The sequence below is a fragment of the Nesoenas mayeri genome (assembly GCF_963082525.1).
Source record: "Nesoenas mayeri genome assembly, chromosome: 2".
Lineage (NCBI taxonomy): Eukaryota > Metazoa > Chordata > Aves > Columbiformes > Columbidae > Nesoenas > Nesoenas mayeri.
Window position 1 is genome coordinate 143011859 of NC_137543.1, and position 27513 is coordinate 143039371.

Here is a 27513-nt window from a genome sequence, read left to right on the forward strand (position 1 = left end):
GTATTATGCACATTAATAGATTTTTATGAAAGGAACAGAATTTACAGAAACAATCGAAGCAAACAAAGTCCACCCATATTCACACACCTGCATTTGTATCTACTTGCCTCTGTTAACACCTGTTCAATCTTGCTATTGCTGTCCTGGATACTACAGATGAGCAAGGTCTGCTCTAAAAGTACTTGGCTACAGTAGAAAGCTGAAGTGATTTCTTTTATTGTTGTGATTTACCCATCTTTCGGACTGTAGTCTTGACTCTCACCATCAAGCCTCCAGGTAGTTTGTTTTTCTTTAATCTGAAGGATGGTTCTTAAGGCCCAGTCTTCATCAAGTTGGGTTTGTATACCTGTGTAGCTGTCATACATCTTCAAGGACATGTCCTGCTGGAAAGTACCAGTGGAGGAGAGGAGCACTTCCAATCTTAGCTTTGTTTCCACCTTCTTTTTTGATAGAGCCATTGCTGTGGTTTTGACAATTTCTGCCTTTGTTCCAGTTCCATTGCTCTCTTAAACTTTGTCTCTCGCTGAAGTCTTCACCCTACAGGTTTTTCAGTAGCCCTTATTTGCTTGATCAGCCAGTTCTGCCCAGATATCCCACCTTAGCATCTCTGCCCTGCTCCTCACCATTCTTCTCTTCCCTGGTTACCTCCTAGATCTAGGCTAGTCAGGTAGTCAGCTGTTGCCATGCAGGTCTTTTCAAATCCTATTGTGTTCCCTGTCTACCATGAATGTTTTTCTTGCCTCATCTTAATTTGTGTCTTCTGGCCTGGTTTTTGGCATCTCCTCCTCATAGGTCACACAGTCACACTGCTTCCTTCCTTATTCTGCGCTCTAGTTTTGTGCCCTTCCCATGCCTACCGCTTCTCCAGTCCCATCGCTGCCAGATTCCTTCTTCCAGCCTACTTCTCTCTCGCTCCCATTGCTACTTCTGTGCTTTCTCTTTCTGTGTGGATCATGGGATTCTCCTCTGTACTGCCTGGCTTCAAGGGTCTGCACTAGCAAGACACTGTCCACCCTGTGCTGGCCAGTGCCACGCTGCACTGAGGCACTGGGGGAAGGATGTGCAGAGAAAACCCATCGCTGTCACTTGGCTGGGAGTGGAGCAGAGGTCATCCAGAAGTGCTGTGCTAAGTTTAAACGCCCTCAACAGGGGTGGCATTTTTGCAGACTTTAACTCTTGAACCATAAAAACTATATACAGATCTGCTTGGTGGAGCCCTGAGATAGACTTGGCTACCTGTCATGATGTTTCAATTTAAGAGAGCGATGAGCAATTCAGCTTATTTACTGTCCAACCTGCCAGACTCTGGCTGCTTGTACTGTCTGTAGTGAGAATTACTTGTGACATGTAAGTCGCTTATGGTGACAATCTGAATAATTCCCTAAGTCTCTGCCAAGTGTATGTGAACTGCAGTCCTCCTCGATTTCATATTCACGCCTGAAGTACAGGAGCTGATGAAACTATTGAAAAAAAATCACCGTAATTGTTAATACATAGAAAGCAATATGTTTTCCTTATCCTTGATGGTAGGAACAGTTGAGACATTCCTGCTTTTTTTTTTTTGCCAAATTTAGTTACGAGAGCTGTATCCAACAAGGGAGCAATCAAGTTATGGCACCCAAATTTTAGTTGCATATAAGAGCTGTATCAGACAAGCGAATAATGGATGATGACACTAGCTTTGCCTAGTATTGACAGGTGTGATTTCACACTAAAAAAGCTGTGCAGTAAAGCTTAGGCAATTACATTAAAACTAATAAGTGTATGTAACCACACTTGTTCAGAATCAATTGTGGCAACCAACTTGGCCAAGTGATTATTACATTCCACTAGCAGTGTCTTATGTCTGTTATTTACCTCCATGCAGAAAGGGTGCATGTTTTGTTTACTTTCTGGGAACACAATATTATGGTATTACTTGTTTGAATCGTAATTTGTAATTGATATAATGCGAAATGACCAGTTTGGCTGGTAGATTAAACTACTGCTATTTTGTAAACATATGGTTGGAAATAAAATTAATGTCTTCTGATTTCTAATTTGCTCTTTCCAAGAGTATACAGCTTGGCTTTAACTCTGCTTGTGAATACGTAGAAGAACTTAAAAAATCCAGGCTCATGACTCACATCACATACAGTCAACAGAGGACCAAAGGTCTGTTTTGACAGAGAAGGCAGACTGAGAAAAGAATATCCTACTAACTCACGCAGAGAAACTGAGATAGTCAAGATCTATTTAAAATGAATGGGGAGCAAGGCGGGGGGAGGAACAGGGAGGCTGTTTACAATGTATTTGAACTCTTTCATTTGGTGTTTTTGTTAGGAAAGAGGTCTTGTCCTCCTTCCTGTGTGCAGAAGGAGGAAGTTGAGTAGCACAAACTGGTTTTCAATGCTATATGAGTTCATAGTATCTTGTCACGGTATGTTTTGTATATGATATTAACGTAATTATAGATATAAATGGGTAAGCAGCATACACCTACAAGTTTCCTCCTTCAGACATTACATATTCCATATTTTTTTTCCTAGAGCTTATGTACAGATTATGGGATACAGTGGTAGCAGCAGCATGTACTATAAGGAATTTAGAGGACTGAGCAGAGAGTCGCTGTGTTTCCTAGTGCTGTTTTAAAGCTGTTTTCATCAGGGTTGTGTTACTGGATGCCAACTGGTGGCCTGTTCCCCAGCTGTGAAGGACAGCCTTTTCTAGGGGGCAATATTTCTGTATGCCTGGCTTATTTTATGCTGTATTCCTAAACCATCTTTAATGAGATTTATTTTTAAAGCCCTATTTTAATATTAGATTGGGAATGCTGTTGGTGAATTAGTCTCCGATGTCTTTTAGTCTTCAGCATTTTGTTCTGCTCTCTGACTGCTTTTACTCTTTCTTGCCCGCTCTGCCTGGGCTGGAAGTTGGCCAGGAGCGAGGCAGGTCCTCAGGCTCTTCTGTCATGGTGCAGTATCATATGCTGGATCTGCTTCCCTTGCCGTGAGGTAGCAGGTATAGATTTTCTGTGACCTAAGTGCCATTTGTGTTGTAAAGTTGCACTGTGTTTCGCTGGCAGAGCAATCTGGGATTAATCAGCAGAAGGAGGCAGTGAAGTCAGTAAAACATAGCAACAGAAAACTATCCTGGGCCGGTTTTTATTTTATTTTATTTTATTTTTTTTTAATAGAGATAGATAGTGAGATAGCTCCATGGGTTTTCACGGAACTATCAGAAAAGTGATTTGAATGAGCTCAGGTAATCCAGATTGTGAACTGCCTGTTCTCAATCCAAGTTAAACTAGTTGTGCTGGCTCACACTGAGCGCTTCACTGGACAGCAGCGTTTGCTCCCTGAACCCCTCGGTGATGAATACCGCCAGTGTCTGCTCCCACTCCAGAAATGCCACTCCTGCGATCTTCCCGGGCTCTCCCATCCCGAACAACAGCCCACCGGCCTCCCACTCGCTTTTTCCCGACCCTGCCTTTCCCCGCAGCCAATCGGAGCAGCGCCAGCAACATGTGATGAGGAGCAGGAGCCGGAATGAGCGGCCCGGCCCCGCTCGGCGCTGACAGCCCGGCGCTGCCCGCGGCCGCGCTCCGGCCCGCCGCGGGTCGGCGGCTGCTGCTGCCGCTTCTCCGGCTTCTCCTGCCACTTCTCTCCTCTGCGGAGTTTCTCCTTCGGAGCAGTTCGCCAGATCGTCGGTTCCCCGGCCCCTTGCAGGCAGCGGTTTTGTTTTCGTGCCTGAGAGCAACACTTGGAGAGCAGTTCGGGCGTGGGAACGGAGCGCTGGGTCTGTCCGGCAGCTGCGAGCCTGCCCTGGGACGCAGAAGTTGAGGATGCTGCTGAAGGTCTTGCTTTAGGCGATTTGGGCGCTCTGGACGTGGAGGTGTAGCAATGTACCTTTTTGGCAGTGAGGATTACGAAGCGGTAAGATGTAAACTAAGGCTGTGTTTGTTGGTTTGTTTTTTTTTTTTTTTTAACATTATTTACTTTTAATGTTTCCTGTCTCTCAGAATTTACTGGGCAGATTTGAATTCCTGTCAGTGTTGTGCTTTCTGTAGTTGGGCTTTAGTACTTACCATTGTATTGCTTTTTAAAAAATGACATTTTTCTGCAAGTTCTTCAAGTAGTGAGATACAATTTATTTTCCATGTTTATTGCATTTTGGTAATATTGAAAATATTCAAGTACCCAGTAGTATTAAGCAATTCAGGCTTTGGGTTAAGCAAAACCATGCTTCCAAATAATTCAGAATTTGTCTCATACTTGGTGATGTAGACAGACTACAAGTAGCTTACAGAACTGCCCTTAATTGTATGTTTGTGGGTACGTTGCCAAACTGTTTCTTTTGTACAATTCAAAACATGTCGTTGCAAGGCAATGTTCATCATTAAAGCTTGCTTAAAAAAACCAAAATAAACCTAACACTGACATTAAGATCTGACACTCTTTACTTCAGTATTTGTGTAAAACGGCATCAGAAATACATCCATGATGATGAGGAGAAAAACACAACTCCACATTCTGCGTGGCATTGGTAGCTGACATAAAAGTTTGCAGTTTTGCAGCCTGAGGCTCATGTGCTACTTCATAAGCAAAATGGATGGATTCTTCCACCCACGCACCACTCGTGACCGAGCAAAGACCTGAGGAGCTTTGGGGAAAAATAATGAGACCAAAAAATGTGTATGAACTCTACTACTGGACATCAAAATAAATTTCATATGTTAAAAAGTGGCACATTCTTTGCATATAACTGGCAATTGCAAATGTTTTGATTATTGAGTTGCTCTTTGAAGTATGAAAGCGCCTTTTATGGCAGTCTGGGTTCTACAACACGTTTCAATTTAGTTATTTTGGATTTTTTCCTCATTTTTTTTCTTTTTAATTCCAACCAGCTATGTTTGTGAGATGCAGGAAATATACGAAAAGTTGTTGAAGAAAATAATTTAAACACAGCTGTCTGCGCATTGAACTCATTTGTGTGTTCGACTCACACAAACCTTCCCAAAACAAGCAAGGCAACTGAAAAGAATTTGAGTTTCTCCAAAGCAGCAAACAACATGGCATTGCAGTAATTATTATATAGACTGGTTACTTGTTTAAAAAAATTGACAAGTAAATGAAAGTTTCCAACTTCAAAGCTTTTAAAGGACTGATTTATTTTTCTTAATCCATTACATGTTTGTCGCCATTTGTAAGGGGTTGCAAATCTCTTATAATAGATTTCTAGATTTCTGCCTGGTCTCTACATTCCATTATACCCTGTGTAGTTACTTGCTGGTTTGTACAGAGGGTGAAACTTTGGGTCTGAAATTTTAAAGTACCGTTTTCTGCTTATTTTTTCTTTAAAGCAGGATAGTTCAGAGGAAAATATGGATGCACATTTTTCGTGTTATTTTGGCAGCCAGACTTACCAAGATGTTTGCTTTACTCAGTGATAAGTAAAGTAGAATTCATGGCCTATATAAAGATTGGAGAACAGTTTTATTGTTCAGTAAAAGATAGAATCAATGTCAAACTTCTGTTTGCACAGATCTGTAGTCCATGAAGCCATATGCTCTGCACGGTAGAAAAGACATTTGTTTTATCTTCCCACACAAACAATTACTTGTGAGTCACTGAAGGACAAAGTGAGTGAAAAGAGTGACAGTGGAGGAAGAATTGCAAGATTTGATTTAAAGTTCACTATTAATTTCAGGCAATTTGAAATTAGTTTGAGGCATTCTAGCTATGCATATAAAATTTGATTTTAATCCTAGAAAGGAGATTATTGATAAAATGAAACATAGAGTGATTCAGACATCTCTCAGAGGAGTTCAATAACATCCTCTTTAAAAATCCAACCCTTAAATACAGTAATAGAGAAAAAGAACTTTCTGTGGTCATTATGTGTATTTTATATGCACGCATGTATGTCCACATGAGCACACATACACATTTGCAGAAACTTGAGCATCTGAAGCAATATTCTAACTTAAATTTAACAGGGAAACTCCAGAGACTGATACAATCAGCTGTTGCATGTGGTGTCCTGTTTTGCTTTCTTTTTGTTCCTGTGTATAAACAAGCTTGGATTATTAGCTTACTCTGACTACATAATAATTCCAGATAACTGGCAGCACCAGCAATCAATTTTTAGGTCATCTCCCATAAACCCTATCTGAACAAAGATAATATTGCTTAAGGATGAGTTATCAAAAGACAATGCAGAAATTTATGACCACTTCGTATTAAAAAAAAGGTGTTACTTCATAACATAGTGACAAATGCTGTATTTTTGAAATCATCAATAAAACCATGTGGCTGTGGTCCTCCCCTGTTTGAATAAGTTTTTGCATAAATGTCCCAATTTGGGACATTGCATTTTAGTATTTTAAGCAGATACTTATTAAGCTCTTAAGAAATGGTGGAATAAACATATGGTATCTTTTGTGATCTTTTAAGGCATTTTTTTATGCCATATGCCTGGAAATGTAAAGTTGTTTGAATACAGAAAGCAGTTTAATTTTGTAAATACAGGAAACTATAAAAACTCTAGACCAAACAATCTCATTTGTGGCTATAAGTTTGTGTAGGGATTTCCCTGTTTGTTTGCAAAATCAACCTTGAATAGCAGCACAGAATTGGAATAGTTCATCAAAAACAGAGAACAAAGTGGGAGCTCCTTTTCAGGGCTGGCTGGTAAATTGTACTCTACATTAACCTCCCAAAGCAAAGGCATCTAAAACTTACTCCCAACAGCCTTTTGAGTTGCTGCATAAGGGGTGATGGAGATCTAGGACAGTGCTTGCATGTTTAGGGGCCCGGCCAGAGCATTCCCCATAGCTGCAGAGCTGCAGAGGTGCTTTGCCTTGGCTGTGGGTGCTGGGCATCTCCAGTCATGTCCCACCATCCCACCGTTGCCTTTGCAGGAAGCCCTGGGTGTACGTTTGCAGGCCAAGGCTGGCAGCACCAACATGGGACACCTTGGCATTTTACCTCTCCTCCCTCCTCCCAGTCTTTCCCAGTAGAAACTTTGAGCTCTGTTGTAGTAGGATGCGAGGCTAAGTGTAGGATTAATTAGGATTTATGTTGAGAACGACCAAATTGTGGGAAAATATTTTGTAGCAGAGTAGTTCAGAGTCAGGGAGGAGTTTTCTTGAGAACTGGTCATTTAAGGAAAATCATTGAATTTCACTCACTCTATTGCATCAATTGCAATCTTTACAAGATTTATTAAGAGATCTTAATAATTCTGAGGATTTGATTGTGATGTCCAGAGCAAATGTTTTGGTTGCCTTGGAAATGCAGTATTTGTCACTTGTGTTCTCTGGGCAAAAGTTGTCTATTTAAATTAAATCTTCACTTCACTGGGGTTTGCCTATGTCCTCCTGCAGGTGGGAGCACTTCTTATGGAAGATTAAGTTTGATGTTGATAGATGCCGGTTATGCCTCCTGCAAGGTGGCATTATCTTCTGAAAAGTGTGAAAAACTGTCTGCTAAATTTTTAAAGGAGTGGAAGATCTTGAAACAGCAAAATGATGTTCAGTTTTGAGAAGAGTTACTTTTTGAGTGCTATTTGTGAATGAGACAAACCCCAATTCTTTGTGCAGCAGGCGTGCTGCTGATAGAGCTAATTTTGCTGCGTGACGGGAAAACCCCACTATTTTAGAAATGTGCTATTGTAAGTCCTAGAAATCAGTAGGGAGAACACATTGATGTGTTTTCAGTGTTTACTCTGAGGCGTCACTACTTACCTTGTTTCAGAAATTGAGCAAAGGCAGAAAAGATAGTAAGGATGCTGTTTAAGACTGGAGAGAGTCACGTGTAACTGTTCGCAACAGTATTTTTTATCATACTGTGGATTAACACAGGAATATGTCTAAAAATCATAATCAGGATTCCAAGCAGAGTTCTGTAAATTTCCTGTGGAAGAATGCTGTAAAATATTAACCCTGAGATTTTGGAATTACTTTCCTTATTCCTTTTCACCTTAGGTCAACCTAAGGCATCAACATCTAATGCTATGTTCAGATGAGTAAGTTGTATGGCACGTGTGAGTGTAACTTGAAGTATAGACTTGAAAGGTAGGAAAATTCAGCTTCTGAGATTTGTTTCAGAGTCATGACAACTCACTTGACGTTTTGTTTTTTTACGTTTAAATTTTAGGTGATATTTCATTCTTTTCTGGTAAAGATAAAGGTTTAACTTTTTAAAGCTGGTAAGTTCCTTTAAAAATACGTGCTTTACACATAACAAATGCTAGTATTTAATAATTTTCAACTACAAATGTTGTACATGTGTACTAGGAATGGAGTTATTCATGCCTAAAGCAGGGTGATTTGTGAGAATTACTTTATGTGAAAGACAGATGTGCTCACATCCAGAGCTGGATGTGAGTCTGTGAAACAGTAACCCTGAGCAAGCCTTTGCCTCTTGATTCTCTGCAGCAGCCAAAGTGTAGCAGCAATACAGTTTTGCTTTCCTAAATTGGAAAACTGAGGGTCATGCTGTGTGGCATCGTTCCCCATGACTAGCTCAGAGATGTCTCAGCTGTGTTTTAAGAGTTGTGCATGAGTTTTGGGATCCCCCCAGGGGAAGCCTGGGAGAGCTGCTAGCTCCAATTGTGTAGCAGAATGTCTCCTGAAGTAGTTTCAGTTTAGGATAGCGAAATGCTAGAGAGGAAAGCGTTTATAAACCCATGCAGAGACTTCTGTGTTAACTCCCAAGACACCCAGTGTGCTTTCCAGTTAGTGATTTGTGCATACTTTTTTTCCCAAAACACATTTAACCTCCTGTAGTGTCTATGAAGCAGATTCTTTAATAATGATATGACTGTTTGAATCACAGAATCATAGAATCAAAGTGTGTTTGAGACTGGAAGGGACCTCAAAAGATCATCTAGTCCAATCCCCCTGCCGGAGCAGGAACACTTGGATGAGGTTACACAGGAAGGCGTCCGGGTGGGTTTTGAATGTCTCCAGAGAAGGAGACTCCACAACCTCTCTGGGCAGCCTGTTCTAGTGCTCTGTTACCCTTACTGAGAAGAAGTTTCTTCTCAAATTGAAGTGGAACCTCTTGTGTTTCAGTTTGAACCCATTACCCCTTGTCCTACCATTGGTTGGCGCCGAGAAGAGCCTGGCTCCATCCTCGTGACACTGACCCTTTATATATTTATAAACATTAATGAGGTCACCCCTCAGTGTCCTCATCTCCAAGCTAAAGAGACCCAGCTCCCTCAGCCTTTCCTCATAAGGGAGATGCTCCACTCCCTTAATGATCTTTGTTGCCATGTGCTGGACCTTCACATAACTTTCCTTGCCTCATTTCTTTAATTTGAATTACACTGATTGAGAATGGAGCTTTTTGGATTGTTGAGAGTATACTAGAGGGGTTTACACTATGTCTGGCCTTCCCCTGCCTCTGTCCCTGTGATCCAACAAACAAACAGGCAAGAGAAAGGTGGGGAGCTCTGTGAAGGCCATAGTTGGAGGCACTGAGCTGTAAGTCCCGTTATGTACTTGAGTCTATGAACTGTTGATCAGCTGTCCCTCATGTAGAGCACAACATACCTATTTGATACTGTACCATCGTGGGGTATGTGAAGATCTCAAAGATTAAAGACAGTGTTCTCCTTTCAGGAATTAACTTCTAGAAATAGATATTTCTGACAGCAAATATGAGGCAAAGTAATGACTACAATTAGCCTGGATCCTTTTGTACTGGTTTAGTGCCAAGTGGTGTCTGAAGGCAGTGGAGGAAGGGAATGAGAATACCTCTTACCATGGAAGCAGATCACAATTAACATGCCATGTTTGAGAAGCAGGTTCATATCTGAAGCACGCATGGGAGAGCCCCTGTGAAGTGAGGAAAAGTCACATAGTTTCTAGCTTTTAGAAACCAGCCAGCAACTCCAGGTGATGAAATAGCAAGGGAGTTTACATCTGTTTACAGAGTAGAGGGGAAGAGATGTAGAGCATGGAGATTGGCCTGGGTTGGCAGGACCAGTGCGGTTCACCTTACAAATGTGAAGGCAAAATAGTGAAACCAAAGTATTTACACTTGGCATTCACACATGGTGTAGGTGAACAGCCTTGTGAACACTTTACACAGAATGGCAGAAGTTGGAAGGCACCTCTGGAGGTCATCTGGTCCAACTGTCCTGCTCAGGCAGGTCCACCTAGAACCAGCTGCCCAGGGCTGTGTCCAGGTGGCTTTTGAGTATCTCCAAGGATAGAAACTCTGCAACATCCCTGGGCAGCCTGTGCCAGTGCTTGGTCACCCTCACTGTGAAAAAGCATTTCCTAGTGTTCAGAGGGAACCTCCTGTATTTCAGTGTGTGCCCGTGGCCTCTGGTCCTGTCACAGGGCACAGGGCCTAGCTCCATCTTCTTTGCAGCCTCCCTAGAGGTATTGATGTACATTACAAAGATTCCCCCTGAGCTTTTTCTTCTCCAGGCTGAACAGTCTCAGCTCTCTCAGCCTTCCCTCATGTAAGGGAATCTCTAGTCCCATCATCATATTTGTGGCCTTTCATTGGATGCTCTCCAGTATGTCTGTGTCTTTCTTTTACTAAGAAGCCTGGAACTGGACATACTACTCTAGATGTGGCCTCACCAATGCTGAGTATTTTGTTTGTGTTTTTTATTGTAGGTCCTTCCTTTTCTTCTCACCATTGTCTTCCATCTCGTAGTAAGTGCTAGTGGAAAAAAACAAAGGGTGTGCATGAGTGAAGAGACCCATCTCTGGGTGCCCTCCATCAAACTGCTTGAGGTACATCTGTACCTCTTGGCTGCTTTTCCATTTATGAGACAGCAGTGGGAAGGAGGGAAGGAAGTCTCTTGCACAGTGTCTGGGAATAGTTTTCATCTACTTGTGTCGATGTCACCAAGTCTGGATGAAATCTTTAAACTGATTGGTCTCGGTTTTGGCTTTTTTTCCCATCTGAAGGAAATAAATAGGATAACACAACCTACTTCCTGACAAAGCACTAATGAATCTCTCTTTCTGGAGAGTTTACCTCACTGAAGTGAACCAGCATGAACTTCTAAGTAATAACTTTGTGATCGATGATGCTTGAGTTTTTTTCTTTTTCTTATTGTCATCTGCTCTACAGGTCTTGATATTGAAAATAGAGCTGTTTTCCAGTGAGGAACTTGAATGAAGCCTAACGTAGCCACAACAGGGGATGCCAGGAGGGGCAGAGCTAATTCATCGTGCTTCTCTGATTCACATAGCTTCTATGTACTTAATTATCTTGGATTCTTCTGCATGCATATGTATGTATATGCTTCTAGGCTTTTGAGAATTTTTTACAACTTGCTACCTATTACACCGCATGTATTCATACTTCTCCCTTACTTAGATGTCAGGAGACTTACGTAGCTAGAGGAGTCTTGTTCTTAAGGATACTATTGACGTGCCTTTTAAAAGTCATCAATTTCTAACTCTTGGGTTGAAGCTCTATGTGGAAAAGTTGTAGCTGTTTAGAAGGAGGTAGCTTGAATGTCTCTAGTTAAAGAAATGGAACTTGTATATGCTGCACATGAATGTGGTACAAGAAAACTCCAGATCTTGCAGGGCCCTCAACGTGGTGCCTCTAACTATAGAGTTATTTTAGTCTGTTTTCCAGTTAAGTATTTGTGACATGCATTTTTATGTCTATGTTTTTCAGTCTGTGGATGAATGTAAGTTAGCAGAACGGGTACGTATGCAGGATGTTTTATGTGAAGAAATGAAATGGTGACTCCCCAGCAGCACATTTGAACCGGCACGTGGGCGCTGTCTGCCACGCGTGCCTGCCCACTGCGGCAGCCCGCCTGATTTAGGTGCTCTATCCTGGTAGCATAGCTACTTTTCTCCCATCAATGGTATATGAGGTGGTGTCTGGCAGTTTAGGTATCTCGTTGCTCTCTTGACCTTTCAACACTATAGTAGTTACAACAGCTTAGTTAAGTACTCCTAGCAGGCAGACTGGATATTGCACAGTGTCATTTTGATACGAACCTTCCACACAGGGGAATCAAGGGCCAAAAATTCTGTTTCAGATTATCTGACCTGAAACTTCTTTGATAATCCGTCCCTTCCTCCTTTCCCCCACTTTCCTCCCTCCCTCCTGTTAATTCTAGAAGCAGGTAGACCATTATAGGAATTCTAAGCATAGTAGGTCAGTTTATAGGAGCAAGGCTGATACATGCATAGCTGTTATTAGAGTATTATAATACCTGTTATTAGACTATTATAATATAAGAGTATAATTATATTCCAAAGCTATTCCTTCAAGGAGCAAGTCAATGTGATAAGAAAAGGGCCTCTGCACACCTTTTTTATGAAGCATATTTGCCTGAAAGTAAATGGGAAACTTATTTTTTTATTCACTGGAAGTAATTAAGGAGTTTTTTTCAAGTGTATAAATTGGCTTTACTAAAACTGTGCTGAACTTGGTACCATTGTATTTGTCTGCTTGTGGAAGGAACTCAGCTGTCTAATCTTTGAGGCTAGAGGTCATATAAGTTATTAATTTATTATCTTAACATGTTAGATTACTCTTAGAATTCTCTTACATAGGAGATTACAAAGTAAAATTCTGTTCAAAGTTGCAAAATTTCCATCCGCGGAGATTTTCAGAATTCAACTATACAAGGCCCGGAGCAAGCTGATCTGGCTTTGAATCTTGCACTGCATTGAGCAGGGGGTTGGACTAGGTGTCCTGTCCTCCAGATGTCCTCTTCCCAACCTATCTTTTTTGCTGATTCTGTTCAGAGAAAACAGGCTATATAGAAATCTTAATGGCACCTAAGTAGAAATTCCCATGTTTTATAAGTCAAAACTCACTCTTCGAAGTCTTCATCTTGTCCAGCAATTGCCCATGATTTAGCTCCCATTGCTGAAGGATGCCATATATAATGTTGAAGTTTCAGGTCTCTAATCTGTAATTCACTGTGATTTTTTAGCTTTCATCTGCATTCCATAGAAATATAGTGATATATCTATAAAGTGAGATCTGAAGGACAGGGGCATTAGATTGTGGCTCAAATATAGTCAAATTATCATATGTATTGTATTGTGGTTTACCCCAGAGTTGTGTTGTCTTTCCCTTAATTGTCCTGTGGTCTTTCTAAGATGAATTTATTTGTATTGTTTACTGTAATTCTGTTATTTACTATACGAGCATACTGGCAAGAATATAGGTGGCCTTCTGTGTACTTAAGTAAAACTGTAAGGCTCATTGTACATGACTCTAGTACCATATGTGAAATTTTTGTTTCACTGATTGTCATTTCTCTAGAACTTAACAGCCTTTTTTTTAAAATAATCACCAGATACATCTGTTGCTGATAACTTAAACTGATTTGCCTTCTGAGTATAACAGTTTTCCCATGCACGCATGAATGTTATCCCCCTCTCTCCATCAGTAATATAGATTTGTAAGAAAAACGAATAATTTTCTTCAGCTGTGTCTTGTTAGTACAAAATAATGTTCTGATGAATTTGGATCCAGAGGTTTGATGGAATTCACAGGCAAGAACATGTGGGAAATGATCTGGATGGGACTGTCTTCAGTGTGTTGGGGGGGAGAAAATACAATCGAACTGATACCATTTCCCCTAGCCATTGCTGCCTTGTCAACACAGCAATAAAATCTGAGCTCTTTCTGTAATTGAATGACTCCCAGTAAAAAGCATACATTTATTGTGCTGTTTCTCTGAGGGCTGTTTTAAATAAACCTGGACATCTGTGTTTGTAAGTGTGCTGGGAGAGATTAGTTCTGCCATTTACACAACATGTTTTGTGGATCAGTTTGCCTTGTGACAATTGTCAGTGTTGCCCCTGCACTTCTCTGGTAGATTTTATGACGTGAATGAAATGCTATTCGGTTTAAATAAGGTCTATTCTAGCGTAATCAAAGAAGAAACAAGAAGGAACTGCTATTGAGATCACAGGCTATGATGATTTTGAAAATGAACAGAACTTAAAAATGCTGATGTCTTTTCAAATTGTAAAAAAGATCCATGCCTGCAGACAGCTAACAGAACACAAGACTACATTTCTGTTACTGTGCCAACTTCAGCAAGAAACATTTCCTTTTCTTCTGCATGAGGAAAGAAACAATAAGCCATCGTTTTTATTTTACCCTTTGTAAACTCAAAAACTTCAAACAGGAAGGGAGATGCTAACTCTATGAATTACTGCTGATTATAGATAGAATAATTATTACAGAAGGAGTGATGGAAGGAGAGCAGTGCAAACCTAGAGTGAAATTCTGGTTTCCTTAAATGAAAGTTTTCAATACTTTGTAATAAGTGATTCAGCTTAATTGAAATCAGTTGGGAATAAATGTTTTAAAAATATATTTGTATACACATATAATTAAGATACTAAATTCCTTTTTTTTTTTTTTTTTTCAAAATGGAAACGAACTGGAATACTGTTGAAAGTCAGGAAGAGTCAGACTTCTTAGAGCATGAAAAGCCTGTCTTGCATTTAATGTTCACTTTTGACTTTAACCTGGCCATGGAAGCCAGCGTTGTGTCTCTGGAGAACGTTCAAGAGGGTTTGAGTACAGATGTATTTGAATTGTGGTATAGCAGCACATATACAATGTACATGGCTACCAAGTAGGCAATAGGTATGACCTGGAAAAGATGATGTGTCTTGGGTTTCTCTATCATTTGTAATTCTTATATGTCCGTGAACACTTTGGGAACTCACTTCATGTAGAGCAGTGTGAACACAAAGAAACTGTCAAATGCTTGTTAGCAGAAAAGCTAGCTGTGGAATTAGTTTTCTGCCTATATACTTCAATTTGGAAACTTAGAACCACTGGATATTTATTGGCTCTAATGGGAAACTGCATACAGTACAGAGATGGAAGTGGTTAGGTGTCATAAAAATGCATATTGTTTTAAAAAAGGGAGTTATTAGCTTAGTAACTTTCCTTGTAGTGCCAAGCATATAAGTACAAATAACATTGAGATAATTTTTTTGTTTGACGGTATTTTTATACAGTATTTTCATCCTAGAAAAGATATCTTTCTGCTTTTGTGATCTCTGCTGCTGAACAGGAGAGTGGCAAGAACTAGTAGAAGTTCAGAAATGCTTGCTGGCCTGCTGTCCATCTCTTACATTCTTGAAATCTTTCTCTGGTATTTCTCCCCTGAAAGCCTTGTCCATTTTGCTGCTTTGTCACAGGTGCTCCTCTTCTGTGTGGTACAGATGATGCCCATCATCCACCTACCTACTTTCTGCTGGCTCCTTGGTCACTCTCTTCCTCTATGTTCGTCACCCTCTTCCTCTATGTTCAGGAGTCTCATCCAAATAATAATGGTCTTTCTAAGTAGCACAGCAGAAATCTCAGTGACATCTTTGTCATATTCCTGTCGCCTCAGCAGGAGTCCAGTGGTGATAGCAGCAATGGTAGAATTGATAAGTTTGGATGATGATTCCTTAAGCAGAAACTGATTCGCTCATAAACTGGAGGAAATATGACTTTTAATTGAGCATAACTGGATCAGTTTAAGGAAAGAATTAATTTCATCTCCTGAAAATGGAACAGAGATGAAGAAGCAGGCATTGGCCAGTGTAGTTCCTGAAGGAAGTAAATTATTAGGGGTGGCATACTTGGGTTCATTTTTATTTCTTCAGTGAGAACACAGCATGTTTTGAGACTTTAAGACTTGCAGAACTGGAGTTTCCATTCTTGTGTCTTTCATTCCTGCAGGTGCTGGAGACTCTCTTGTGACCAGAAACTTGCTAGGGATGTGTTGGAAGGCATCTCTTTATCTGAGGGGTTTTACAAAGTTGATTGATCCTGGTAGCATATTAATAACGTTGCTTTAGAGCAATGTGAGGCATTGCTTGTCTTAACATTTTTGAATGAATTTTACTATTGTATAGAACATCTATAAATGCAGGTTTTACAACAAGTATGTTGGCTCTTTTGTGATGAAAATTCTATTATATTTCCAAAGTCACAGGTTCTTTTGAAATCCTGAACTCTTGAGTCCTATATGAAGAGGACCACAGGCCAGAGAGGTGATCACACCGCTCTGTACCACACTCACTAGAACATACCTGCTTTACTGGGACCAGTTTTGGTTCCCCAGCAGAAGAAAGACGTAGGTAAATCAGAGTGGCTTCAGTGAAGAGCCCCCAGAATGGTTGGCCTGGATCACTTGGCCTGCAGGGCCAGGCTGAGGGGCTGGAGCTTGTTCAGCCTAGAGACGTGATGGCTTCGGGGGGAAACTGAAACCCTCCAGCATCTACAAGGAGGTTATCAAGAGCATAGAGCCAGGCTCTTCAGAGGTGCGTGGTGGGAGAGCAAGAGGCAAACACTGAAAATTGAAAGAGCTGTTCAGACTGTATATATGATAGGAAAAAATACCTTCACCATGAGGGTAGTCTGTCAATGGGACAGGTTTTCACAGAGACATCATGCAGAGTCTGTCCTTGCAGATTTTCAAGACCAAACTGGATAAAATCCTGACCAAGCTGGTCTGGTCTCACAGCTTGAGCAGGAAGTTGGATTAGAGAGGCCACCTGAGGCCTCTTTCTGCCTGAACTATCTTGTGGTCCTGAGCACAACATGTAGGATGTTGTCATAGCTCTGACACAGGGCACTTTTGCAGGTATTGTAGTCTTCAGTCGTTCTTTCTTAAGATTTTGGGTTTATCATCAAATCAAATGTAGTTTGTGCCAGTATTCAGTATTGCAGCAATAGCTGAAAGAGCAACCAGTTGTCCAGTATTTGGTGCTTTCTCTAGAGGAAGAAATGGCTCAGCAAGGCATATGATGTAATGTGCTGTCCTGACCCAGACAAAGCCTGTTCTGAATCAGAAAGAAGTCTGTTCCTGATTTTTCTTTTATGTCTGAAAACCAGAAAATGCTTGGACTTGTAGGTTGCAATAATGTTAAAAACCAGAGTTCACTCATTATCCTGGAAAGTGGCTGTTGTACTCTACTAAGCTTTGAATGTTCCAGAGCACAAAAAAATATTCCAACGTGAGTTAAGAAAGGTCATAAGACCATGTACTGCTTTTATGCTTGCCTTTAATTTTTCTATTGCAATTCATTTATATTTTATTTCCCTTCAGGTTGGCATCTAATCAGCATCACCATCTTCAGTAGCTGGCATGTTTCTGTTTCCAAATTGCTTAAAACATCTACTCCTCTTTTAAACTTCTCATCTTTATTTAAACAATCGTATCGCAGTACTGCTAATATAAAAACATAGTACAAGACGTGTTTTAGCTGTAATGAAAATATACTTAGATTTATACATTATTAGAGATTATATACTGTCAGATGATTTCCCACAACCTTTCACTAATTTGTTTTTTTGTAAACTAGCTTTGTATATATTCTTATTATTGTATTTGCTTGCAGATGGAAAATAGAGGCAGTAACATCCAGAGAGTTCAGTCTTACTTCTTAGTAAAGAGGTGTGAATGGTGCTCCAGGAAGTGCAGTAGGAAGGATTAATAAGTCAGAATCATGAACTACGTCTTGCTCTGCATCTTTCACAAGGCAGTTGGTGGAGCCGTACAAGTAATGACAGCCACGTGGATTGGGATGGGGGAACCAGGCATGCAGGGCTTGCTTTAGCTTCTGCCCTCGGGTGGGTATCGCACATCGCACACTTGGGACCCTCAGCCCGTCTGTGTGGATATGCTAGGTTATGTATCTTTTAGAATCAAATCTAAAAGAGCCAATGGATGTGAACAGTTGACATTGTGAACAGTATATTTTGGTTTTTGAACAAATACTGTGAAGATGTATGCTGGAAAGAGAGAATTTTCCAACATTACTATTTTAATATGTGATTGGCAAGAGGGACAAAAGGCCTGTCCAGAGACTTTTTCATCAATGAGAAAGTATTACGCTCTATTGCATTCTTGAAAGAAGATGAGAATAATTCTAATATCTAAATGGTGTAAGGTGGCTCATCTTCTTGGAAAAATTGCAAGTAGTTTGCTTTGGTTTATGCTGGACCTGGAGGGTTGGTAATGGCTGTAAAGAAACAGGTCTGGTATTTTTCAAGCAGCGTACATGAGGATAAAGTCTGGAACAAAGGTCTAACATCTGAAACCACAAGGACTCCTGTGGCTTCTGACACCCTTGGAAACTGAGCTTACGCTTAGCCCACTGACGAGGAGATGCGTATTTTATTTAGCATTTTTATCCTGAAGTAAATGGCATCATGCCGTGGGAAAGCTGCTTGCTTGCTGTTTCTGGTAGTATCAGAGGGAGCAAGGCTGCAGATGCTTAAGGGATGATTGCGCCTGCTAGAGATACCTGGGCTGACTCATAAATGAAACACTGACAAACTTGAGCTTTCAGGGAGCCTGGGTTAGGGAATTTAATTAATTAATTCCTTAGTCTTCACTGTATGTAATTTAAGAAAAGTGTTGATATGAAAACCTCTCCTAATATAAGCAGTGAGCAAACTGCAGTGTTTTATGTCATGACAGTCACTGATTGCTGCTAACAAAAGATCATGACTAGAAAATCAAGATTTTAATAATAAGACGATAGGCTGGAAAATAAACTTATCAGATGTTGAAAAATACTGTAGACAAGTAGTGTATGACAGCAGTTTTTCCACAGTATGTACTTGCCAAACTAGCTCATGAAGGTATATGAAAAAGAGATAATTATTTAAACAGATGAATGTTATATTTACAGAACAGAAATGAAGGGGAGCAAACAAAAATACATATTGAAGCAGTTGTTACATTTGAAATAGTAAAAAAAAAGGGAAGACTTCACTCTATATACTTAACCTCAACATTTTTAAGACGTTAAAAAACAAACAAGCAAACAAACCACCAAATCTTCCATTTGTTATCTGTAGAAGATTTTAAAACCAAGAAGGGATTGTACATACAGAGATAATGATAAAATACAAAGAAAATTTTTTTCACTTCAGAATTCTCCATTGCTAACAGAATTTCATGCTAAATTTTCAAGGAAGTTATTTTTAAGTATGCAGAAAATCTTAATGACTTGAACCAAAATCCCAGATAAAAATATACTGAAGATCTGGAACAGAGAATCTAAATTGGCACTTTAAACTGAGCTGAGACAAACTGAGATGATGGTTGCCATGCTTTGCTTCAGATTCTTTCCTTTTCTAGTTGTCTTCCTGTTTCCTTGTCATCCCAGATGTATTTTCCATTTTTCCTCTTTTTAATTGAGCCCTTGTAATTTTATGGCTGACTCAATCTTTGTCTTTCTCTCTATGCTCTTTTATCAACACATAGCATGTTATATTTTAAATCCTTTTTCTGAGTTTCTTTCTGCAATTTAAAATCCTTCATTTGCGATATCCGCTGTTGATGAATAAATTTAGTCCAAAATATTTTCATTTTTCCTGAAAACCATAAACTTTTTTGCCTACTTCTGACTCAATAAACTCCACCACAGTTCACCTTGTTGTTACTAATAATCCTGATTTACCTTTGCTTAAGGGCTTAGACATATAATCAAGTTACCAGGGCTTTAAAAAGTTATCATGAGTCAACCAAGTTGTGCTGATATACATGTGTGTACTGACAGTTTGAGAGAAAAGGGAGATGATTCAGGTTCATGCAGCTTGCAATCATTTCCTTGGTGTATTTTTCTTCCTTTGACACCTGTCTCTGAGTTGTTCCACTGGCAACATCTTAGCTCTGTCATTGCTCTGACTTTTCCTTACAGCTCAAAATAACTAAGAAGTTAATACCATCCTCTAGATCCAATTAATTGTCTCAAAAAAAAAAAATCCCATTTTTTATTTAGTTTTGAGGATTTTTTTTAACATACTCAATTATGTGATTATGTTGTCTACAAAACATATTTTGATAAAGTAGGAGACCTCCTTATATTCCTGTTGTTGCCTTCTTCCTCAAAAGCACTTTCTCTTGTTTCATAAGTGGGAGAATCTCTCTGTCAGAATATACAGAGCTACCAGATTATCCTCCTTCAGAGGCTTTCACAGAACTAATCTCTGCCATAATACATATAGAAAACTGCCTTAAACAACCCACCATGGTTATGCAAGAGATGAGTCATAATGCTGGTATCAAATATTTTAAAATTCTGTATTTTTTGTTGAATTGCTACCTTGATCCCTCTCTTTTTCCTTTTATTTATTTATTTTTCCTGCTCATGTTCTCTCATCCTTTAGACTGCAAGTTCTTTTAAGCGGGGCTTGTCATTCACTTTGTGACTGTACAGTGCCTGGTACAACAGGGTCTCAAGTAGTTTTCCCTCTCAGATGTTTTTTGCAGAAAATGGTGAAACTAACACAGCAGAGCATTCCATGGATTTGTGCAAAGCTTAGCTCGGCTTCTCAGGGCTCTGTTTGTTTGCTTACGGGGCTGAGCTCTGCAGCGGCCTTTTGGAAACAAATTGCGTAGTGCCAAAGTTTCTCTGAAGAGTCGCTATGAAAAGACTGTCATTCCTCTAAAAATATTTACTCATGCTACTTTTTCTTAGCAAAACAACAGGAAAACAAACATTTAAGCCAATATAATGAAAATGTGAGTGCAAATGTGTAGGGTTTTTTGGTGTGTGGGGTTATTTTGGGTTTTGTTGTTTTGGTTTTTGCTAGTAAACTACCTGACACAACGGCTTAACTGGTTCATGAATACCAAAATCTAGGCTTCTGCAGACCTAAAGGATATTTTAAAAAACTCTGCTTTCATCCAGCTGTTGATTGGATTAGGACCTTGAAAACCAGTTAACGTTGAGCTGGGTGCTGTGATCAAGCTCGCAAAAGTCTTGTTAAGGGTAAAGAGAAGACTGGTTTCCTAGATAATCTCCTTTTTAATCACATTGCCACCCTAAAGCTCCCAGCTGTTCTAAAATTGCACTCCTGTTATTTGAGTGTCCCCCATGGCTGTAGATGCCATAGCAATACTCAACAAAAAAAAAACTTGAGTCTACCTTGGTGTGGGTTTTTAAATGCAAATATAGCAGATGATGTCTGGAACTGGTAGCCCTCCTTTTATAGCAATTGTAGGAGAGCCCAGTTTTACAGCATTTTAGTGTAAATTTGTGGATAGAGAGCAAATGGCCAAACCCCTGCTGAGGGCTGGAGAGGACATGAGGAGTACACTTGACAGCTGCCAGGCTGTGGAGTGTCCATGGCCCTTAAATAAGAAGTCAACAATTCCCACTTGATATCCCCTTGATGAGTATGTGAACTCTTTATTTTTTTCTTCATTAAACTACTTTTCCTCAGTTTTTCATAAGCACCAAATATACATGCCAAACAACTACTTGGAATTAGTTTGGTCTTTCCATAAAAAAAATATATCCTTCAGTAAATAATTTTAACATCAATATAAGATTGTGTAGCATTCTCAGAGCGGCACTTTGTGCTTTCTTCAACATCATTCAAAATAATGACATTGCGCAGACATCTGAAGAAAACTTTATAGAAAAGAAATGTTCACATTCACCACCTGTGGCCACTCTGCCGAACTGAGATCCCTACAGACAGTGCATTTGGGAGTGTACTTCGTGATTTTCTAATTGTGTGGCCCATACGTTTAATTTGGGTCAAATAATTATGAAAGAACACAGTCTGTATTCCCTGTTAGCAAATTATAATTAAAATACGCCAATGTCAGCAGTTTTACTTCATGCTAAAATTTAACATTTCACATTTTGCCTTTATTCTGAATAAGTTTTAAAGATTTTGAGTGAAATGAAAATTGTATGGAAATAACCTTTCAACAACTTTTTTTCATTAACTTATTTCCTGGCACTCAAGAAATACATCACAGGGACATAATATACCATCTCAAATCATGTCCTAAAAGGATGTGCCATGTCATTCTGACTGTTTCAACAAGATGAGAAGATAAGCAGTTAGCAATATCTGTGTATAAATTCTGAATATTGAAATGAACTGTTCCTCTTATTGGCACAGTGAGGCCTGAGCTTTCCATATTCAAGTATAGAACAAATGAAGACTTAAATATATTTCTCATTTTGGTTTTAAAATTCTCTTCATCATTAAATGAATGAAGAGATGAAAAATGTATCTAGGAGAAGAACCTGGTATTATAAATATATATATGTGTAGTCACGTGTATTTCTTTATTATTTATAAGATCTTTTTCTACGTTTGCTTACTGCTTCATGCCTTTATTTGATAAATAATAATGTAATAAGTCTTTACTTGAAGTAACTTGTTTGATCTTTTTAAGAAGATAATTATCTGAGAATATTCAGAAATTTGGAAAGTTATCTGCCCTGATGATACTCAATTCATAAGTGAATTACCCCATTAAAGAGAAACATGTGGTACTCAGAGGATCGTTTTTACTTTCTGAAGACGACATAATATAAAGACCATGACTGAATTTGCGATTGTAACAATAGCTGTAACAACCCAGTAAGAATTTGTTACAGTAACAGACAAAACACATCAACAAATTTTACACTGTGAACATAAGACTGCAGTCAAAATCAGTACTTCAGCTCCAACTGTACTGACCCAAGTTAAGCAGGGGTACAGAAAACTAACAAGAAAAATAAGATCTAGAGGCAATGCCTAATATAACTAAGGAGTTTCTACCTGCAAATAAAGGAAAATAGTGATTAAAAAAACCTGTATTTACAGAATTTACTTGACTTCGATACACTTATAAACTACAAAAGATAAGACATTTTTGGCCTTAAAGAAGGACCTCAAATATGATCACATATGACCACTAGCTGTGTGAAAAGAGTGGCTTCATATTGAAAGAATACCTCATAGAAACTATTATATTCTAATAGAATAAGCGTCAGGATAGTTGGTAAATATTTGTCAAGCATGTAGTTAAAACAGGAAATGATTTATCGAGCAAACTGGGTTTGTACACCTGCCAAGTAAGGAGGAAAAGAAAAGGAAGTGAGAATAAATAGATGGGGTAATTATTAACGTGACTTATCTCACTTTTATTCGACAGTTTCCCATGAAAGATGAGGAACTGGGGGCTATGGTAGCGTGTATTATATACATATATTACAGCAGCTCTTCCATATTGCAGTGGAAGGAGATGGAGACCTGCAGAATATCAGAAAGGCTGAATTTCAGAAGCTCTTGGGAAAAGATCCATAGTGTACTTCAGAGCAACCCTGAAAAACTTGTGTAGCCATGGAGGTAATGGATAGTGCTCATCCACTTGGCCCTATCTTCCTTAAATAGTATTTCCACTGTAGTTTGATCATAGTTTTTATCTGAGTTTGATTTTTTTTTTCCCTCTGAAAGTGGTTGAAAGCATTCTTAGCTTATGTGGAAATACTCAGCAGTTTATCAAATGAATTGATTGTAATTGTGTGCTTCCCCTTTTTCCTGCATTGCCTTGATCGGCTTTAATTTTTTCTCATATTCGAGAAGTGAAGAAGCTCCCAACTTCTGCTTTCCACAGAAAATTTACGTGACCATGTCTGTCCCACAGGGGAAATAAATGTAATGTTGAGTTTGATTCAAGCAATTTGTCAATATAATTAAAATAAATTGAATCATTATAATTTTTGGATGTGTGTTGGGACTGTGGCCAACACAAGACATGACCAGCACTAGAAATGATCTCTGTGGCCTGGAAGATGAAATTCCAATTTTAGCAATCCTGGCCAGACCCAAAAGACATCTTGCCCTCTTACAGGAGATATGAATTATGTTTCTGTGCATTATGATTTTTTTTTGTAGGGTGAGGACCATTTAGGCAGCATTCTTTCTGGACAGCAGAATGGATGATAGTAAAAGTGATGCTATGCCACTTGGTCAGTGGAAAATCTGATGTGTTCACTGTGAAAATGCTGTAGAAAGCGAACATGCAGACTGTCAATTGTGTGATTGCCGTGTCAGGCTTGGTGGCTGATTTGTTTGTTCTGATTTAAAAGTCTTGTTGCGTTGGGGTTGGTTTATGACACTGTGCCCAATGTGATGGCAAAGTTGCACCAAGGAACTGCAGCGCTGGTGGGGAACGGTTTAAACGTCCCTTTTCTGAAGGGGGTTGAGTGTCAGGGGGACCCCAGAGTGTCCTGGGGGCTGGGGTTCGGAGCGAGGCGAGGGGGCAGTCAGTCCATCACTATCTTAGCTTTCCTTAATGCTGTGATAACATCAGTGGTTTCAACCACAGGATGTTGTGTCAAACAGAATAGGATTTAAAGTCTATACTCAACTTCTGTCTGTTTGTTGCTGCTCATCTTTTGCCACTGTTTCTGTTGGAGAGATGGGTCAGAAATTGTGGCAAAGGGAAATTTTAAAGAATAGACAAATTTGCAAGGCCTCTGAGGATTCTCCTAATGGGCATGATTTTTAAAAATTCAAGAAGAGTTTGATTGTATTTTATTTTCTGCTCCTTTTGCTTTAGCTCAATAGACAGTTTAGTTTTAGAAGATCACTATAACATATCATTTGGATCCATATAAGCAAAATATCTCTTGGAGAGTAATGTTCTTTATGTCAGTTCAAAGACAGGTTATTAAACTCTATGTTATAATTAATATGGGCTTCAGGAAAGAAAACAAAACAACATTTTGAAAGTTAAAATTTACCTTTATTCTGAAGTGTCAGTTTAGTGACAACTATTGTTTGCTCTAATAGTGGTTAAATGTTGGCTGCTGCATCACTTGTGATGGGCCTATTTAATTGTTACATGGACTCAAACCATGGCAGGATTCAGTCCTTTCTGGGACATACTGATGTACTATGACACATGCGTGACCACTGTTCCCAGCTGTAATCTCTATTCTCTATTTTTCTTGTCACTGTGAGCTTACATCAAAGGCAGGTGCTGCAATCAGCTACAGTGATCTTTTTCACCTAGGCTGTTACATGTCTGTCAGTGAATCATTAATGCTGTAGATAACCATGCCTTATCATGTTATTTTCGTGTCAGTTTATGAAAGGATAGGGGGTGACTCCGAAAAGGAGAATATAGAAACTCAATGTTTTGTTTGGCTTTTGCCACATTAGGATCTAATATTTATGAGTTAAGTGGTTTGGTGCAGTTATTCTTTGCTTCTTTCCTCTGCTAAGGTCAGAAAAATATAAGCAGTAACTAGGGGGTTAAATTCCTGCTCAACAGGCATATTTTTGGATTTACGTTTTTTCTGTAAGAGAGCTGGGAGTGGAGCTCGGCGCTTTGCAGCGGAGGGAAGTGCTGCGTGACAGATCCAAGCGTCCGAGGCAGACATGGATCGTAGCAGACACACATGTCAGGAACGAGATGCTGTACCAGCTCTTCCAGTTTCACAGGGAACTTGCGTTTTCCAGCTGTTTACCCTTGAGTCGTAAAATGGCAATTTGGCATAGGCTAACAACCCAGTGTGATGCGAGCATCTGCGTAAAAGGCTGCACATATGGAGCATGCCCAGTGATAAGAACAGCCTGTTACCCCACCCCCAGCCAATCTAGGAAGAGATGAAATGAACTTTGCACTTGCAAATGTCACTGAATACATTTTGCACAGGATTTTAAAAGGTTCTCTTATAAGCACTATTTTTAACAGCCAAATCCGCCCCCCAAAACAGAAAGAAAAAAGCCCTAGGTATTTTTCTGTGATTGATCTCAGTTTAAGATCAATTGAAGCATCTCTCACAACATTTATCTGAAACCTGACTTATTTTGCCTTTTTATCATTCAAGTTGGGATTTTTGGAGATGGTGTGGATTTTTGGGGGATTTTTCTGGATTTTTTTTCTTTAATGGCATGAGAAAATTTGAGAATTTAATCACAGTAGACTACTCGGAAACAGTGAGGTTGCAAGCTTGAAAGGCAGAGGGAAGAGAAGGAAGGCTCTCAGAGCAGAGCATGGATAGCAAAGGAGCTGTGATTCTGCGGTGCTCACTGTGCACATGTTTTATGAGATCAGTGCCGGGCGCTGCAGCTGCGGACAATAACTGAGCTGTCTGGCTAATGAAGGCCACCTGGATCAGGCTTCTGAAAAGAGCCAAAGGAGGACGTCTGAAGAATTCTGATATCTGTGTAAGCCCTACATTTTTGTTATCGGCATATATATATTGCAGAGAGGGAGGGGAAAAAAAGACGGTGAGGAGAGGACAGTTGTTTTCATTCTGATTGAATTAGCAGAACTCTGTTTTGTATGCAAGGAGATGCAGAGGGAAAGCAGAGCTGTCATTATTTATAGAGCTGTTCTGGCATTGTGGCTGCTTCCATTGTGGTGATACGGGGACATGTGTTGAGTCCAGACGGATTTTATTAGTTGGAAGTTGATTTGTGGTCACTTGCATGTTTTGCTGAGGGGCAGAGATGGATATGAGCCATTTGCAGCTCTGATGGGGAAAGTGTGTCAGGTTGCCCTAAAGTGAAAATGGATAGCAGAGATTAAAGCTGTTAGCAGTGATGTTGTGTAATGGTAATTATTGATACAGAATTTGCATTTTGATTATAAAAAGTCTGTTTCCTTGCTAATACTGTCACTGTTTAGAGTTTTCATTTTTCCTTGAAGCTGCTGTGTGTCCTTCAGCCCTGCACTGCACCACTGCTGTAACTACAGAGCAACTGGCTCTGCTTTCTGAAAAGCACACAAATAAGAGCACGGGGATAGTGCAGGAAATAAAGCACTAGGCAAGACACCTGCACTCTTGGAAAGGCTCCACAAGAAAACATTTACCTAGACTCCATTTCTCCAAGTGACTTTCCCTTTCGGGCAGTTGTTCTCTTTTCGGGGATACAGAAGTAAGAGAAAAGGCAAGGTGTATAACCACTTCCACTGTTTTGTTTTGGGTTTTCTTGAACACCAAAACGACTTGTGACATTATTTTTCCTTTTCTTGTGCAGGGTTCGGCGGACTCCTACACCAGCCGTCCATCTGATTCAGATGTATCTCTGGAAGAAGACAGGGAAGCAGTGCGGAGAGAGGCAGAGCGACAGGCCCAGGCACAGCTGGAAAAAGCAAAGGTAAGGTGTTACTTCATGTCACATGCTCATAAAATGTTCAGCTTAAAGGACTGTCATCTCATCCATTACCTATACAACTGTTTTTAATGTGTTAACATAGAGCTTAAGACCTCTTATAAAGATTTTCCTGACAACAGTAGAAAATACAGTTTCCAGGAAAAATCACTGAGAATGAGTATTCCATAAAAAGTATTTGATTGGCTTGTGTATTTCAGAATAATCTCACTTAAATGTGTGCAGTTTTTCTTGTATTGAATATACCTGTTTATATGCAATGTATAGGGTCAAAGCTTTGAGTTCTTACTGAAGATATTTGTGAAAGTTTGCCCATGGCTTGCTATGGCACTCAAACTTCCTATTTATCTGCCATCAATGAAGGATCAGTCTCTACAAGTCATATGCAAATAGGGAGAATCTGTTAAAGAGGTCTTTTTTGCCTAAAGACTTCACTGGCTTACAGTTTCTGTGTTAAATGACCCTGTAAGTAATATGCTCTAGGACTTGTTAAGATTTCTCCTTCTTTCTCCATACTCCTAGCAGATAGTGACAATTTAGTAAGGAAATACTAAATGAGCTTTAGGTTCTTGTTCTGTGTTTATATGTTTTCCCTGAGACACATTTAGGACTGTGAGGGTTT

General features: G+C 39.6%; 1 protein-coding gene across 7 annotated transcripts in view; it reads left to right on the forward strand.

The window, feature by feature from the left end:
• Positions 1-27513, forward strand: part of CACNB2 (calcium voltage-gated channel auxiliary subunit beta 2) — a gene marked incomplete at both ends in the record, with an annotated part of 243853 nt that overhangs the window by 137208 nt on the left and 79132 nt on the right. For 5 of the 7 annotated variants that reach the window (XM_080364258.1, XM_080364259.1, XM_080364262.1 and 2 more), the window contains one exon: positions 26757-26876. In XM_080364258.1, the coding sequence (XP_080220384.1) occupies positions 26757-26876 (120 nt within the window). Of the gene's footprint in view, positions 1-25871; positions 25941-26756; positions 26877-27513 lie in introns of those variants that run through there. The other 2 variants (XM_080364260.1, XM_080364263.1) reach the window with 1 other exon arrangement.